At 34.9% G+C, this 19164-nt stretch overlaps 1 protein-coding gene across 4 annotated transcripts in view; it reads right to left on the bottom strand.

Moving 5' to 3' along the window:
* The window catches only part of LOC126966697 (echinoderm microtubule-associated protein-like 2), a 108933-nt gene that overhangs the window by 24608 nt on the left and 65161 nt on the right, over nucleotides 1-19164 (bottom strand). For 2 of the 4 annotated variants that reach the window (XM_050810895.1, XM_050810894.1), the window contains exons 3-8: nucleotides 18209-18397; nucleotides 16658-16766; nucleotides 15597-15734; nucleotides 13428-13541; nucleotides 11775-11846; nucleotides 2313-2477 (exon numbers count right to left, since the gene is read on the bottom strand). In XM_050810895.1, the coding sequence (XP_050666852.1) occupies nucleotides 2313-2477; nucleotides 11775-11846; nucleotides 13428-13541; nucleotides 15597-15734; nucleotides 16658-16766; nucleotides 18209-18397 (787 nt within the window). Of the gene's footprint in view, nucleotides 1-2312; nucleotides 2478-7467; nucleotides 7574-7664; nucleotides 7777-11774; nucleotides 11847-13427; nucleotides 13542-15596; nucleotides 15735-16657; nucleotides 16767-18208; nucleotides 18398-19164 lie in introns of those variants that run through there. The other 2 variants (XM_050810896.1, XM_050810897.1) reach the window with 2 other exon arrangements.

The raw sequence follows: 19164 nt of genomic DNA, 5'->3' as shown, positions 1-19164 counted from the left end.
CCAGGTGACCAGCGCAGTTGTAGTGCCACTCGCAGAATTTTTGGGTTTTTCAATAATCCTTAGCGGCACTGCATTGTACCTGCAGGGCGTATCAATTACCATCAGCTGAACGTCCTGCTCGTCTCGTCCCTTATTTTCATTACAAAAAAACGTTAGTGAACCATCATAACAAACATGTGGAAGGCTCGACCCTATAGTGTAGAGAGGTTGCTTTAAATAGAGTCAGCGAAAAGAGGCTCACTTGATAAAAAAGTGAAAATTACATTAAATCAACAGATTTAAAACTGAGATATGAAAAATTGTAAATTTTTTCTATTTGCTTTAATTTCTCTCGGATCAATCTTTGCAAAGATTGATCCTTATCAGCAACAGAGTCCATTGGTAATTATACAGGCTGTAATTTTTTGAAAAATCATTCGGGTCGATTTCCATCAATAGTTCAATATATTTAAAAAAAAACTGAATATGCAGTTATTGGTTTCTTATAAATCGACGGCATGTCTCCTTTCACAACTTTCCTCTAAGTCTCGTAGTTTCAGACTTGGCCCTCACCGCCCTTCTCACAAACCATCCTGTATACGTTAAAAATAATGGAATCCAGTAGAACAATACAAGGTTGAAACATAAAATCCCTAAAAAATGACAACTATAATACTATTGAATTCCATATTGTAATATCGTTTATGTAATCTTCAACACTGTAATAAGTCTTCGACATAAGTCTGCGTTTAATAAAAGATTGAAATTAATTTATTGATAATTCAGATACACTTTTTGGTAACTTACTGTACAATTTAATACCATTGCATGCCAAGAATTGTTTATTTTACATAGCCAAGTAGGTAGCCAAGGCCGCCCGTAAGTGCGGGTCCTTTTTAGTGCCGTTGTGTAAACAATGAATACTTCCAGAGGTTAAAAAATGGCTTTGTCGTTATTCTTACTAATCCGCAGCTGAATATCTAAGTGATCCGACAGCCTGGGAATATTATGATTATTTTATAGCAATAGCAATGACAGTACAATATTGTATATTTAATTAAAAATAATGCAAAAGAAAAGAGAAAGAGAAATTTGAGAAAACAAATTCATTTTTGCTTTTCATGCCTTTTAATCTGATTTAATCGTTGGGAATATAATGCGCTATTTAGATCCACCACGTGTACCAAAGTGTTTTCTAATATATAATTATGTGCCGTTGAAGATATATTCGTGAGGAACCACACACCTTCATATAAATATAAAGTTGCCCGACGGCCGGCAGGCCACCTTATAAATTAAATAACCACAGTCATAAAAGGGTACGTATCAGATGTCATTATATGACATTTTTTATTATTAACTAGCTGATCCGACAGACGTTGTTCTGTACATAATAATAATATACTGTTTTTTTGGATTTGTCAACAATATTTAATAACATCCAGAAATATTTCGTAACATATGCTCCTTGCTGTTATAATGAAATTGTTACACCGCAGAAATATCAAACCGTGCGTCAATAAACTCTCACAGTAAATATGTCCATACAAAACAAATATTGGAAATAAAAATAATTATGGGTCCCAAATCGAAATAAAAACTATCCTATCTCTCAAGTTGGACTAAACTGCAGTCCATGAAGTAATCCTCATTAAAATCCGTTCATTAGTTTAGGAGTCCATCGCAGACAAACAACGTGTTACGTAATTTATGTATATTAAGATTATATTATTTATGTCTATTATCTGTATTTTACTAGATAATTTATTATCATTACATGTCAAATAATTAGAGTGAGACAATAGGGCCAACATATTGTTCAAATTATATCTTATTTTGTTTTTCTGTTGCAAATCAGGCATGTATGGAAATGTGAATACTATAAGATTTTATATTTTTAAGCAATTTAAGTCACTGTACAGTTTTTGTAATTTTTTTTTTATTTAAATTACCTCTTCTCCCAATCATTACAATAATAGAAGTATTAGAGCAGTGAGTATCACTAATAATTCGTTTAATAATTTGATAATAAGTTGCCCCTTAAAGGGGCACTTATTCAAGCAATTATTCCACGCACGCATAAGGGATCGGTATGAAAGAAAGGCGCCCATACTCTGTTGCATCACCAAATAACTCACAGAAGCGTTTATAGCCTTTTGGGCAAGTATATACGTGCTATCATTGAAAGTGCCCATAAAAACACCTGTAGACAGTTCCTTTAAATCCGTATTGTGGAGTAACGCAACAGATTCTGATGATGAGGAAGATGTTCTTATTTCCTTAATCTAAATGATTAATAACTATAATTTTCTAAAATTAAAGGTTTATCATACCTGTAGCCATACACCCATTCCAACTTGAGCTTGTTCTGGGGAGGTGGCGCCACCTTAGCAGGGTCCAACGTATCCTGGTCGCTGGGACCGTGCAGCACCACTGGTCTGCCGCGAAGGTACATTCTTATCGAACCATCCTCTTCATTGTACTGACACGTGTGCGTGCTGACAAACAAACAAAATAATTGAACTCATTGTTGAACATGTTTTTGTTATTTTGACCTTGATTTTTTCAATATATTTTCACCAATTTCAGTTTACATTTATATTACAAGGGCAAATGGTACCTGATGGTAAATGAAAACCAGATGCCAATGGACATCTCTAATAACAGGGATCAGACTGCCGGTCTTTGAGGTGACGTTTATTTTAGAACGAGATAAAAGATTTCAAATCATGGTATCATGATTTAAGGATTTTGAGATATTTCAAAAAAACGGCTGAAGTCGACCGAATCGACCAATCGTCGTGATCGAAATTACGTTCAAATATTTAGAATATTTAAAGTCCAACACGTTATTTTTTTCAAGTTTCAAGATGGCTTATGAACAAAATTACATAAAGTGACAGTTAAAATAATTAAAATAGTTTTAAAAATAAAACTTATACTCAACATAGTTGTATTTTATTATGTTGTGTAAATATAAATATTAATAATGTAACACATTCACAACTAAGTATTAATATATAATTAGTAACCCAGACCTAATAAAGCAAGGCCTACTAATTACACTAAGAAATAAGACAAAATATTTAAAACGTACTCATTACCTCGTTAATTATGAATAATTGAATAATTAGTATGAATGACGATACATGTTTAATTATTTCATAGCACTCGTAATTCCGCTTAGAGATTTTATACAAGAACTATTTTATTTCAGGTATATATTTGAGGTTGCAGCATATATAAAATCCAGCATCTGCTCCATAATTATATAAACTCGACTAATTTTTGTTAAAAGTGCTGTAGCTAAAGGTAAGCTAACTAAATGTACCGCCAACAAAACTCGGTCATTGATTTTTATCAACGTAAAGTTTTTCTGTATAAGGAAAATATCAAGGTTTAAATGGATTGAAGACATTAATTATTAAGCACACGATTTACCTTGTGGTATGACTCTATAAGGCATAAATGCTTTAAAGTCTGTACTTTTCGTATATTGTTTAAAAATCAGATATAAAGTGCATTGTGCAAAGGATCCACTTGGAGAAGAAATACCCTTTCTGTGTAGTCACATATTTTAACCGGAGTACCTACATATTCGAATCGTACTTACATATACATATTGACAACATATTTGTTCTGCAGAAAAGGTAATTCGAGCAGTCTATAAAATGCGTTCAATAGATTCATTGAGAGAAAAGCTTAGTGAATTAAATACTATGACAGTACACTGCCAATTTAAAAAGAATAGTGATGCCTAGCTCGAAACAAACAAAAACTTGCAATTTCATCTACTAGGCTCCGTAAAATTGCTAAATCTTTTAAAGTGGACTGTGTTATATTTTATAATAAACTCCTAAATTATATTAAACTATTACCAATTAAAAAATTTAAATGTATCGTGAAAAATAAATTAATATCTAAGGCCTATTATAATGTGAAAGATTATTTGAATGATAAAGATGGTTGGAATAATTAATGTTTCTAAATTTTGATAATGAATTTTGTTATACTCATATTGTTTGTAACTGTACTTCATCCTGACATGCACTAAATAACTTATAAAGTTTTATAGTGAATAAAGATTTTTTTAATTTGAATTTGAATCATTGGAACACAGATCTCGCTCTTATGATCTGTAGGTATTACCGGGGATAAGGGTAGTCATCACAATATGTCGACGACGCTTCTTTTTCGGACTAATCTTCAATTATTAGACACAATCCGCCTTATTCATAATAGTCTGCTAACTTAAAACATTGCTAATTCTCGCTCAGTCTTCTTCTATTGACCTAAGTCAGAATGAGAAAAAACACTCCTTAGCGGCTGTTTTAAGCTAGCGGACCATTATGAATCCTTATTCATATTGGTCCGCCTTTATTATTATATTCCCCCTTGGAAATGTAACGTTTGAATCGCCCGTTTAATTAGTTTGGACGGAGTAACTCACCATCATTCCCAGTTATATTTTGTTAGTTCTATTATTTTTGTACTGAAGAAATCCACCAATGGAATTTTTACAATCGAATCTCATTTTTTGAAATGAATCTTACCCTCACCTACCAATAATGATGGCAAGTAGAAGATCTAAATATTTTTTTGGTGGAATTTCTTTCAAAATATTTTCCTCCGAACCGATTGGTTACCTACTTAGATGAGTAGGTGACTTGCAATTCTCAATATCTAAAATTTAACTATGCAAATATTCATGAGAAAGTTCAAATTTTAGTCTAACCCTTGTTTAACTAGATCCTAGATCCAAGATAAGGTGAAAACACTGCGTCGAGAAATCCATAAGGAGGTATTAAAGGAGGATGGGAGAGGCCGTTAGGAACTAAGTAGATAATAGTATTATTAAACGCGTATTCAATGTGTCAATACAACTTAATGTTCTGCTAAAGTTATGAAACATGATAACAAATAACAATAACAAGTTTAAAAGGCGTGCAGTATAATATACGGGGCGGGTTTTTGCAATCTTATCTGGCTGTAGTTTTGTGTACATATTTGGTCATGGCAACACAGAATACATTGAGTAATAACCGAACACTTTCTTTTATGAATCATTGCGGTACAGTCAACCAGTTATCAAAACACCTCTACAGAGTCGCAATGCACAATAAAATTGGCAAGATTGAAAAATATATAAAAAAAAATTAACAAATAAAAAAATATCTTGATTGTAATAATTACTAGATAATATGGCGCTGAATTAACTATAGTAAATTGGAGAAAAACAATTATACTAGTGTCGGACCTTTGCCTTACAGATAAAATTTACACATCTGATAAATTTCTCTGCAACCTCCTAATCTATAGATACATATAAATAAAATTGGAGTGTCGGTTTGTAATATTGAAAAAACCGTTTTTACTACATGTATATGTACAAATGATTTTGGCGAGACAACACGTCCTGAGGATGCCTCGTGTAGAGGCGAAACACGTGTCGAATTGTTTTTAAAAACAAATATTGGCGGAATTAACACTAAAGAAGACCTAAATCATTTGTATAATTATGGATTTCCGCAAAGTAACGCCTAATTCAATATTTTTTTTTTACATGTATATGAACATAATATACATGCACCAAAATAAAATTTTTTATAATTTTTGTCTGCCTGTCTGTGTGTTCCGGCTAATCTCTCAAATGGCTGGATAGATTTTAACGGGACTTTTATTGCCAGGTAGCTGATGTAATTCGGAGTAACTTAAGCTACTTTTTTTTAGAAAAATAAAGTAATGTTGCAATGTCTAAGAAACGGTCTAACTCAAAAAATAATTTATATGGCAAAACAACGTTTGCCAGGTCAGCTAGTATGATATAATATAACTCAATCAATGTCTTGTTTGAAAGAGTTAATAATCGATAAAACATCTATTAGCCACACAAACAATGGAATATAATATAGTGTCATATAGTTGCCGTGTAGTTCACGGATATTGTCGACGATAGGGTTGTCACTTCAAACAATAAGGGGCGCGATGTACCCTTCTGTTCTAGGAGGTTGTGTTTGAGACAACGACTACCAAATGTATCTATAATATTGTTCTTAGGCTTGAAAATGTACGCAAGTATATTATATAGAACTTTTTTTTTTAGATTATACTTTAATAAGTTTAACCCCTATTTATTAAAACTCGTTTGAATTGTTTCATTTGTTTCAGTCGATCCAACCCTATTTCTATATTGTTTTTTAGTGATATCCCTCACTTCTAGGATTTTACACAAACAAAATTTATGAACGATGCGGGAATCGAACCCGATACCTCTCGGGTTCCGTCCGTGCGCTCTTTGATCTTGAACCTGAGAGTAGAAAAAATAACAAGATTAATGAACGAAACGTCACTCGAACGGTTGTCTCAGTGCAAGAGCGCTCGGACGGTGTCTGAGGTGACGCGGTTTTGAGTCCCGCATCGTTCATAATTTTTTTTTTATTTGTGTAAAATGGAAAATTATTACTAAGTAATTTGATATGTTCCTCTCGACTATTAATTTAAACTTCCCTAAGCTGTGCTGAAGGAAGTCTCCCTGTAAATACACGAACTTTATCGATAAGACTGGTGGTAGATTAAAAAAAATTCAATTTCAAGAAATTAATTATATGATGACAAAAACACGCCCAAAACTCAGCTAGTCGAGTTTAATTGGTAGGAACTGTGTTTTTTATGCTAAAAATTGATATTTTTCTACAAATAAATAACAACAGAACGACTGACTAACTAACAACATACGTAACCTCGATTGGGAAAAACTACGACAGCATCGGAAAACACAAAACCCCCCCAAGGCAATCCAAAAGAATTAGAAAGTCTTACAAAAATTAGAATCCAAAAGAATTAGAAAGGCTTTCCTGCCGTAGAGTTGCACTGCCAATTATGAATTTTTATACCCACCTTAGGTGAGAAAGTACTGGGTACTTAAATACCCCAGAATTTTTAAGATTTCCCGAAGATACGCGATTCCAACAATTTATCTAGAGTCTAGACTATATATGTAGACAGAATATAGTCACTATAATATATTTATACATATCCCACTCACATGATTACATATCAATTTGCATCAAATTTGTGCAGGCCATTCTTGAGTTACAAAAGGACATACTTACATAAACAGACAGAAAGACAAAAATTTCAGGAATCGTAGAATTGTCTCCGTAAAACATAAAGCGGTTATTTATCACAAACTTCCACAAAAAACAGATTTATACATTATATATATATGTAACAGTAAATAAATTAAAATATGATTTAGGTGTTTCAGGTATTAATAATTAATAATATGAAAATTATTGTTATGAAACCCAAAAAAATAAATAAAGGTGTATTCTATGTATTTTATGATAAATGATATTTTTAAATATTAGCTGATCCAAATTTTGGCAACCCTTACACCAGTGATAACACATTGATCAGTGATGGCTAAAGTCTAAACATTCATAGAAATAAATAATTAAGGCAACAAACTATAAATAATAAACTTACATAGAGGTGAATGACATCTCTAACGGTGTTATTTTACTGAAGAAATACCCCGAATATAATCAGCAAGCTTCCCAATACTAAACCAGCTTAAGCGAAATAAAAGGATCTAAAACGAAAAGCGATTTATTATGAACTGCTAATTAAAAAAATAAATAAATATGAATACTCGCAAAAATAATTCTAAATTTGAATATCACCTGTCGTCCATTTCCTTCCGAATATCACAGAATTTTAAAATCACAACTGTTCAACAACAGGCAAAGGTAGCGCCGTACAGCCGGCGTCAAAGCAAATGAATACAAGACTGCGAATGAATGTCGACCAAACCGTAACCAGTTTTAGCTTTATTACATGCGTTGGAAATACAATGTTTGTGTGCTACGGCGTGTTTTGTGGTTACATACTATCGTATTATCAGTTGAAAGTCATCAATGTACACCGTGTAAATTGTTGTAGCACATTGAGTGACCTTACTCAGTTATTATCAATAGATGAGTCAGTCTCATGACGTTTTCTCTTCATACTTGATTAAAAAATTGCATCTACAGGGCTCTGTATCATTTGTACTCGTGGGTGTCGCGGAAGATGTTCATGTTATTCAAATTAATGACTGTTTTGGTGTTGGTTTGATTGGTAATCAATTTTGCTGTCATGTTAAATTTACAGTTTTACTTTAGTATTTTTGTTTATTAGAAAAATAATAACATTAACTATTTGTACCCGAATGGATATCAACCATTCAGCCATATTTTAAATTGAAATGTAAATATTTTTTTACTCTAGTAAGATTTCTAAATCACTTAATAAACTATACTCATCGAAAAATATGCGTCTTGATTTGATTCAAAAAAGGTTTCTCGTAAAAACGCGCCGTTGTAGAATGCCAAATGTTAACATGCTAATTTTAATATGGCATTTTGACTTAATATCAGGTGGCTTGTATCAAAAGCTCTGAGCATTTCTTTCCGCCCTTAGAGCGTTTCTTTTTTGAGACCTGACTATGAGATATAATATACTCTTATAGGGCCTCTTATACGTTTAGTGATTTGTTACCACTGGGACCATAATATTAGTTTTAATACCGCTTTACAAGAAAATATCTGTTGGTGTTTGCACTTGTTCCATTAAAAATAAGTACTGCCATATTTATGTATAGAGTTTTAACAAAGTAATGCTTAATACAAATAACAATGTTTATAATATACGGGTCCCGTATCGCTCCTTGATGAACTCCGCAATAAGTTACCATGTAGAACGTAGATTACAAACACCGTTACGTTGTTACAATGCAGATAACAGGAGTAACAGTAAGAGCCAGTCATGTACGAGTGAAAAACACACACTTGTAAACATTTAAATTCTCACGGCAGCCACTTTGCAATACGCCATCTTGGTATTTTAGGCTTTATATTGGTAGAAGGTGTTATTTAACATACACTCTCAAGCACGCCCATAAGGAGACAGCATGACGTTCAGCTGATGGTAACTGATCCGTCCCGCCCATTACAATTGCAGAGCCGCTCAGGATTCTTGAAAACGCAAAAATTCTGAGCGGCACTACAATTGCGCTCGTCACCTTGAGACATAAGATGTTAAGTCTCATTTGCCCAGTAATTTCACTAGCCACGGCGCCCTTCAGACCGAAACATAATAATGCTTACATATTACTGCTTCACGGTGCAGTTGTGGTACCCATAATCTAGCCGGCATCCTGTGCAAAGGAGCCTCCCACTAGTACTCCTCCCACTCATAAGGATACGGCATTCGGCAGAGAGTAACGTTAATAAATCATTGCATGGACGTTGCACCGACAAGAGCTAGCTCTTAAAATAGAAGAAGAGATACAGTCCACTTACAGACAGACAGACGGATGGATTCACAGAATAAAATATTTTTAAAATAATTAAATCGTGTGTTGTATTTTTACATCAGCATGAACAATTTTATTCAACCCGACGTTTCGGGACCTTTCCAAGAGCACGTTTTCAGGGTACTGACGTGTTAATTAATAAAGTCAAAGTCAAAAATATTTTATGTGGAATTCCACATTGTAATATCCTTTTCATCTTCAATACTGTAATAAGCCTTCGACATAAGTCTGCGTTTAATTAAAGATTTTAATTTATTTATTGATAATTCAGATACACTTTTTGGCAATTTATTGTAAAATTCAATACCATTGCATGCAAAAGAATTGTTTATTTTACTCAGCCTAGTAGCTGCACTTCTTGTAGCTATTTCTGGTGTTTAAATTAACAATTAATCAACAAAACTTAAAAAATCAACGAAAATAGTATTAGGCTTCTCCTTTGGGTATGATACTTTACAAATGTGTCATTGTTTTGTAAGGGATGCACATTAATTGCATTTATTTTCTCAAAATTGATTCCCTTAGAACTTTTTGATGTCATTTCTAATATACTAGACACTAATACCGCTTCGGAAATAAATGGCGCTCTGAGAGAGAAGAAGCGGCGCAAGAAACTCTCACAGATTTAGAACTCCGCAGTATAGCTCACCGCTCGAGTCTGTTCACAGTTTTCTTTCTTTACTCTATCTCAAACAATGTTCCATTATTTCTAGGGTCTAATGAAACCAGTTATTGTTCAAGTTTGGGAAATAGTCGATAGTAGTTTATTAGGCTATTTTATGCAACCATCTTCCACTCACAAGTGTTCCAAACTATATGCAATATTTCGCAAAGTTTATTTCTGTGGAAGAGGAAGACAAACGAGCGTACGATGGAAAATGATCACTGTGGCTACACGCTCTTGCTTCTCGCTTCTCTTGCAGGTGGAACTGCAGGATTTTAGGAAGGTGTACGCGATTTCTTTGAAGGTACCCATGTCATATCACTTCTTACTTAGCTCTTTTAAAATTTCATCTTTCACTGTTAGAACTCGGGTTCTTTACCCTCCAAAACATAACCATCTGCTCAGCCTAATGGCCAAGTCGCCCTGCGACACATGCTAACAAACGACCTGTGTGGAATTGCTCTTCTAATGCACTATCAACTTTGGAAAGACGTTTACTTGACACATATTTCTTTGCTGTTTTCTTGCTTTTTTTTTATTTATAATGGCTTGTTCTGCCTCAGTCAATTTGGCTCCCTTTTTCCTGCCGAGTTGCAACAACTAGTGGGACTCGTACCATATCGTACTGTATTCACGTATTACATAAGAAACACATCATTACACGTGACAATATAATTAGTTGCGACCTTTTGGAACTGAGACACGTGGAATACGTCGGCTAGCCATAGCGTAGGTAAAGCTAGGTCTCCATTATGATGTTGTGGAGTTCTGTGCTTATTATTATATTGAAGATTTTTGTTATATATTATAGTTATTTAGTTGATTGTGTGACAATGACATGTTTATCGATAAGCGTAAAATATTCTCCATTCCTCTACAAGGACAATGGCCATTTCTTCACACAAGGTGGAACTGACGTTCATTTAGCACTTGTGAAATAGAATTAAATCTGCTTGACTTTATGAAGTGAACCACAATCAATTTCAGTTTTAGTATTTTTAAACAGTTAAGATATTTTAATATCCTAAATTAAAAAAGAATCTGAGATTAAGCTGATGTTCCGTAATAACCGATAAAAAAGGCAATGGATCCACACCATACAGCCTAGTCGATAGAAACTGAATTGTCGCGAATGTCAATCGATGACTTAATTAATTACGTTCCAATTGCTAAAAATGCTCTTCACTAGCTTGCATGCAAAATGCGAAAAAATGCGAAAGCTTAAAAAAATTAACAAAATAAGTAACTTCAAAATAGGTAACTTGAATAATTATTTTCATCATTCAGTACGTTAACTTGTCAACCTCAATTTTATTCGACTTTTCAAAGCTGTCACAGTCTATCTAGACGTATAAATGATGAGTCCAGCATATCAATGTTGAGGCTATGGCACATTAAGTTGGTTCAAACTTTGACTTCACAAATTTTACCGTCCCAATAAGTAAATCGGTCGGCATTTTTAATATTAAAGCAAGGAACTTTCAACAAGTGCTTCGATTTACATTTATTAAATGCTTGCCGTTCCTGCCCGCTTCGCTTGGCAAATTTTAAATGGAAATAAATTAACGAAGGAACTTTGGAATTCAAAAAATAAGTAGCCATTAACCATCTAGGATAAATTTCGCATCGAATGTTGATAGTTTCATGTCGATATGATCCAGTGGTTTAGGTGTGATTGAGCCTCAAACAAAGACCATGTTCATTATATGTATATACATATATGACAGCCATGCATAAAAAAGCTCCAATAATGCAAATATGAAGTGTACTCACCCATGTTTGAGGATCGGTCCATTTTGCGATGGCTTAGAATACAAATTTAGCAACGACTTGGTGCTTGTGAACCTAAGGATAGAACAAAACATAAGAAACAGCGCAAAACAATAACAATCAGCCTACTACTCAACTAACTACTGCATTACAACATAGCAAATTCTACTAAAAGAATACTAACTCTAAAACAAAATCTGGATTTTTTAAACTATGCAGTTTTTTAGTAATCTAAGTTAATATATTGAGCTAAAATGAAATATATACTATATTAATAATAGTATTTATAAATGTATATAATGTACAAAATAGACTTCTAAACTTGAAATAAGCCCAAGTACAGTTCGTAGTCAGAGGCAATATCAATGACAAGGCGAGAAATGGGTCTCATTGGTGGAAAGACGCGGGGAGCGCAGATCGCATCTGACATAAAATAAGTGTTCGTCACTCAAAGCAATATCAGTGCGTGCGACTGTATACATGCGCATTCGATACATAAAAGGTTTTTTTAATGAAAAGGTAGGTATAATATTATTATATTTTGGTGTATAGTTTCTGCAAGGCCGTACCCATAAATTTGAAATGTAGTCGAGCATATAAAACTTCCGATTCGGCGACGTGCTACCGAAGTGCATCATTTTGTAAATACATTGCCGTTTTTCCATTTAATGTCACGCCAGTTTCTAAAAACCAAATGTATGGTCTGTTGCAATGACTTTCTATACACATAATATAAAGACATATATATCATTCGAAGTCTGATAGCGGAACAGCAAGTGTGCATATTGACAATATAAGCACACTTTTCTCCTTACCTGAACTGAATAAATGTTTTACATTGCTGCTTATTAACCAAGAATATTTCAAACAACTGGAGTAAATGTGGCAGTGGATAGATTATATAGAGATAATAGCGTCGAAGCTAGTTATTGTGTAATTTGTAGCATGTATCATAGTTCGGCTTTACTTTTATACAACGAAATTGGCTATTTGTAAAGAACGTCATTGGTCTGTTGTCTTGTATGATGTTTTTCCGTCGTCGCATTGCACTCCGTGTATTGGCTTAAATTATATTACAAACTTATTTTTGTGTTTGTTTATTTTTTCTTAAGAAATAATGTCAATCAAAGCAGTAAGAAGTAAATTCAGTAATTAACTAATTTAATAATCAAAACATTTTTATGTATTTTTTTTATAAAAATAAAGGACGAGACGAGCAGGACGTTCAACTGATGGTAATTGATACGGCCTACCCATTTCAACGCAGTGGCGCTCAGGATTCTTGGGAAACCCAAAATTTCTGAGCAGCACTCGTCACCTTTAGACATAAGATGTTAAGTCTCATTTGTCCAGTAATTTCTCTAGCTACGGCGCCCTTCAGACGTAACACAATAATGCTTACACATTACTGCTCCACGGCAGAAATAGGCGCCGTTGTACCCATAATGTAGCCGGCATCCTGAGCAAAGGAGCTTCTCACTGGCAAATACAAATACTTGTAATATAATAAATTTACAAATAACATTACCATAGACAGGACCGCGCTTTACAACTTAAAAACATCTATAGCTTTTGAAGTGTCGCTATCGAACTATATCAACAAGACTGATACTGGTATTTCAAGTTCGGAAGGCTTGGAGTGATGGCGTTACATACCTGGCATTAGGAAGGAGGCCCTGCGTGTTGAAATCGCCAGTGGAGTTCCATCTCTTGGTCAGCGTGGCTCCCGGAGACGGACTTTGATTGCTCGAAGTTGAATTGTTTCGGGATCTAGTTAAAATTGAACTACTTACTTTAACTAAAGATAAAGCGACTAACGCTGGTTTAAAAGTGCAAACTATACAGAATTGACGGCATACGAAGAAACTTCAAAATAAAATCACTTACGTTTTCTTTGGCATTATCTCTGATTAACCTGATTATTACATTAAATAAAAAATACTTAATAACTACTAGTTCTTGAATATGATAGTATAGGTATACTATAAGAAAAAACTTCATATATATATATTTTTCATTTTTCGGCAGTGTTGGTTATTGTTTAACGGTTTAGAACCAACTTAACATACTGTTTCACTTTTTGAAGCTTAATTGTAAATAATAGCGAACGTAATAAATGGTTTTGCAAATAAACTTTTTCGCAGTGTGTTTTTGGATTATGCCTTGTTGGATCTACCTTTTAAAACGTCATTAAATTCGTCTTGGTAGTTATAATTTGTGAGGAGAGAAACATTAATATGTTAAATGTATAATATTATTTGTGTAACAAATAATTAAGCGTAATTCAACCGGACTTTCAACGAAACAATACTAAAAGTATAAAAATTAGATAATATTAGAGCGAGAGCACTGTGCTTCATGCACGGTTTTTTTATTTTTTTTGTATTTAAAGCCAACCTCTAGGTGCCCGGTAGTAATAAGTGTTACAGTAATATATTAGCCACCCCCTCAACAGCGGACTACGGAGATCTCAGATACATTTTTAGTATATTAAACACTAGATTAACAGAATTAAATAATTAGAACAGACATATTTAATTAGTGAAGTAATGACGTCTTCATGTGATTGTATGCGCCTATTAGACTTCACTAAATTTAGTCGTCTAAATTCAGAAGCAACTTTAGAAACAAATTACAAGTCTCTGATCATACTGTCCTAAATATAGTTACTAAGTCCTAAATATAGTTTATTCAAAAGCAAGATAAGAGTTCAGTGCAAAGTAAAGAGGTCGTAAAACTAAGATTGCTTGCAACAGGAAATTCAGGTCAAGATTTAAAAAAAGTGGAGTGTAATAAGCTCTTAACTTGGAAAGTTCTCCACGCACGCCACGCCACAATCGACTGAAAAACATTAATTAAATGCGATTTTAGCATCCTTAATGCATTTCTAATTAGGTTTCTAAATTCAGTTCAGATTCTAGATTCAGTCAGTCGGAAACCATACTTCTGAATTTAGGATGCTAGCTTGCTGAATGCGATTATTTTTGTCTAAAGTTAGTAATGACTGAATTACGACGACTAAATTCAGTAAAATGTAATAAGCGCTTTAGCATGTATGTTGTCCAATAGAATGATGACTTATGATTATGAGATTATTTTGAAGGAAAATTTATTAATTTCATGTTTCATGTTGTATCATTAGAATTCAACAAATACTATGGTATGGTCAGCGACGCTATCGCTATAATAAAGCAACAATTGATTAATAATGAAATGAATTTACAATGACTTCCAAAGGTAGTATCTTTCGAAGATGTCCTAATGTTGCGATATTGGTATTTTTCTAACTCCTTTACCAGTGCCTGCCTAGTAAAAACTCTTACAAAACATCCGAAGTGATAACCAAAATATTACCTAGTTATAAATATTATCCAGTTATAACTTCATTCAGCATTGCATTTTTTAAAAAAAGCAGAACAAATTCTAAAGACGATTAAGATTTGAGATTCTAAAGACGAGTGGTTAGAAAATGGCACAGGAAGTAATGTAATTAAAATGAAAGCAGATTAATAACATTGTTTAGTGTTTATTTCGGATGACACATGAGAAGTGTGAAGGTGACATTGAGAGGTGAGTAAAAGTGGGTTGAAGTGAACGGAACGCTGCACGCGTTTACGGGCGGCTAGGATGATGAAATAAGAATGGAAACTTTTTAGAAATAGTAAAGATTGATATCTGCCTACATTGCACGATCTAGGGCTCAAGTAAGATGGCTTCTTTCATACATTCAGCTCAATTCATCACCTAAATTGGCTTCTCTATTCCCCCGATGATACCTATGTGTATGTAAGACACACACACCCGTGCACATTTTCTGCAGCGTACCTGTAGGGTTGTTGTTGTGGCACGTGGTTTGGTGCGGGGGTGGCGCGAGGCGAAGGCGAGGGTGCCGGCGATAACGACGACGAAGAAGCCGGCGAGTCTGACTGGAGGGAGCCTGTTGATTGGTGCTGAGGACCGCGTCTGGAAATAATAACAGGTTGGTTTTTTTTTAATAAATATTAATATGTGAAACTCCTACTCTAACTGGTAATTAAATAAAAATATCGTAAGTATTCTCGTCACATTTAAAATGTCTAAGGCTTTAAATGCTTAATCATAATAATATGTTTATTATGTATATGTAAGTAGATATTTCATTATGTCTCAAGAAAAAAAAAACTCGCTTTAACAGAAGACTGTTTTAACAAGTCGAAAATTTTATAATCACAAGAATACTCAAATAACATTTGAAAACAAAATTTTATAAATCATGTGGGACTCGACCCCACGACATCTGGGGTTCCGTGCCAGTGCTCTGCCAACTGAGCTAACCGATCGAACGACCTCTGAATGTTCTACCTGTAGATGAAGCATATAAGATTTTATGACGATACGTCAGAGCACCGGCACGGAACGCCAGAGGTCGTGGGTTCAAATCCCGCATCTATCATAAGAAAATTGTGTGGTTAATCGCAGAAGTGAGGTTTACCACTTTAAAAACAACAACAGCATCTCTAATTGCAGCCATAGCAACAGTGGACTTGTGAGCCGGAGATTATCTTGACGCAACAAAACAATTTCTGCTATCTGCCTCACCGTTTGACACGAATTTCATTTTTGAAAATTGTTCTTTTGATTTGTGACGGATATATGGATTAATATTTAAAAAAAAACCCGAAAAATACAAACATTATTTTTTTTTAAAGTGTTTCTGGATCGTTATTTAAAAATATTTTTCTTGTTTTTTTAAGTTCTTTTTAACTAGTCAATTGTTAAGTCTAACTACGAAGCACATTTGCCACTTCGTTATGAGTCTCTAAAATTAAATATAGAGAAATATATAAATTTGCCAAAGTGTACAGTTCTTTGTTTCCTGAATACAGCAAACATAAACTGAAGGTTACCTTTGAGGTAGTGATGATGCACTGGAGCCGTAACTAGAGCTTCTCTTGGCAGTCTCTCTGTATGTTGACTGTCTGATCCGTAGCTCTCTGGTAGGAGTTCCTGTCGGTCCTGAAAGTGGAAAAAGCATTCAGTGAACAGGTTTCATCATAAACCCTCAAATCGTTTTACAATTGGTACTAAATTGTCTATATGTGTCGGCTAATCTCCAAAATGGCTGAATCGATTTGACTGTACTCTTAGTGGTGGATAACTTTTTAGTTCTCTTCTTCTTTTACTGGATTAAGACTGTAGACTGTAGAAGACACAACCTGAGAGTTGAACAATGCATACAAGATTTTATAAACGATACGTCACTCGAACGGTTGGCTCAGCTGGAAAGAGCGCTCGCACGGAACGCGAGAGGTCGCGGGTTCGAGTCCTGCATCATTCATAAAATTTTGTTTTCAATTTTATTTGTGTAATTAAACCTAGAAGTGAGGGATATCACTTTAAAATCATAACGAATTGTTTGGATTAGGACTCAGCGTATAAAATTAAAACGTATTATATACGATTATATCTCAAATGCCGGCATCAGTCTTGCTGATGGTGCAGGCGAGTGTGTCACATTAGGTGCATTTAAACTTTGAAAATGAGAAGGACTTCTTGGATTTTTAAACAAATTGCCGCATCAAAAACGAATATTTCACTGTTCATTATTTATAAGGCTGGAGAAGAGTTACTAGTAAGAAATCAAATAATGGAGTTAAAACAGGCCACGAACTAATAAGATTTGAAACTACATAAAATTATATGTATAATCTGTCAATCATATTTTTTTTAAGACAATAAGGGACGAGACGAGCAGGACGTTCAGCTGATGGTAATTGATAAGCCCTGCCTATTACAATGCAGTGCCGCTCGGGATTTTTGAAAAATTCGGCACCAAAATTGCGCTCGTCATCTTGAGACATAAGACGTTAAGTTTCATTTGCCCAGTAATTTCAATAGCTACGGCACCCTTCTGACCGAAACACAATAATGCTTGCACATTACTGCTTCACGGCAGAAATAGGCGCCGTTGTGGTACCCATAATCTAGTCGGCATCCTGCGCAAAGAAGCCACCCACTAGTAAATGTTCAAAATCGTCAAGTGATAATACACGTGTCGTTTATCATATTTCCAATGTGTGATAGTATATATCGTTTAGTTATGTCAAAGTCTCGAGCAATTGTTTCACGTTAGCAAACTAAATTTTAATTGTAAATTTTGCATTGACTATAAAACGGCGCGAAGCATTGCGCAACTGTCTACAATTGGTTTAGAGCCATTTTTAATAAACAGTAATGTTTTAAAAGGAGATAGAAGGTCAAACGAGCGTCACCTGATGTAAGTGATCACCGCAGTCCACAATCTACTACAACATCAGATGAATCACAGAAGTGTTGTCGGACTTTTATGAACGCACGCACTTGAGGAAACATTAGCTGAGGCGTTACGCATAATCTAGCCGGCATCCTGTGCAAGAGTCTCCCACTGGTAAAAATGGGTAGTTTGTATATTTTTGAACCTGTGTAAGCGCCGTTCCGCTGCGAGGTGGTGGTGGCCGGTGCCCGGCCCTCCAGCGCGTTCAGCCTCCGCAACGCATCAGCTAGGGTCGACCGCAGACACAGCAGCTCCTCCGCCTGCCGCGAGCACTTCACCTCCAGCTCCGCGACCCGTGTTGCCAACCCGGCACCCTCGCTCTCTAGCATTTCATCTGGAATTACAATACATTATGGATATAGATCATCTGATAGATTATATATACTTCAGCGGTTTTTGCTGATAGGTACTAGGTATATACTATTTATCGTTTCTGACAAGAAGGATTAATATTTCTTCATAATCTATTCAGTATAGGAATTGTTGTAGTAACCCAAGTGGCTAATCCATTGCCACTTCTGCCACAACACCCGATGGATGAATGTCTCAAGCTGTAGACAGTTAAAAGAAGCGATTCCTGCACTGTCGCCTAGACTGACACGTAGACTTACCAGCCTTAACAGACATGACGTCCGAATAATGGTGGACACCCTAACGGGTCACACTTCACTAAACAAGCACCTTTTCACAATCGGCGCAACGGACAGTCCAAAGTGCAGAGGCTGTCTGGCCGAGGACAAAACAGTCACTCACGTAATCCTGGAATGTGTGAGGGTGGCCAACCAACGGGCAAAAACCTTAACTAATAGGAGGTCGCTCCAGGAAGTCTGAGAACACCCCAGGAATGTTTTGAACTTCTAGAAGGACCTGGGCTGGTTCATGGTTGGAGTAACTAGCCAATATTGCATGCAAAATGGACCCTAACAAGTGGTTTAATTGCGGAAACAGGAGCCCCTATAACATACCATTGCCATAGTTTCTGTTCTGATTCGCCTTGATTTTCATTGATCAAATATAATTCAAATTTATATTACTCTTACGATTCTTAAAAAATTTTGCCGCACTGTGGGTAAGGGCGTCTGAGACTCCGCCATTATCGAA

Source organism: Leptidea sinapis, chromosome 11 (assembly GCF_905404315.1).
Source record: "Leptidea sinapis chromosome 11, ilLepSina1.1, whole genome shotgun sequence".
NCBI lineage: Eukaryota > Metazoa > Arthropoda > Insecta > Lepidoptera > Pieridae > Leptidea > Leptidea sinapis.
The sequence above is the reverse complement of the archived record's forward strand: the minus strand, read 5'-3'. Positions and strand labels throughout refer to the sequence as shown.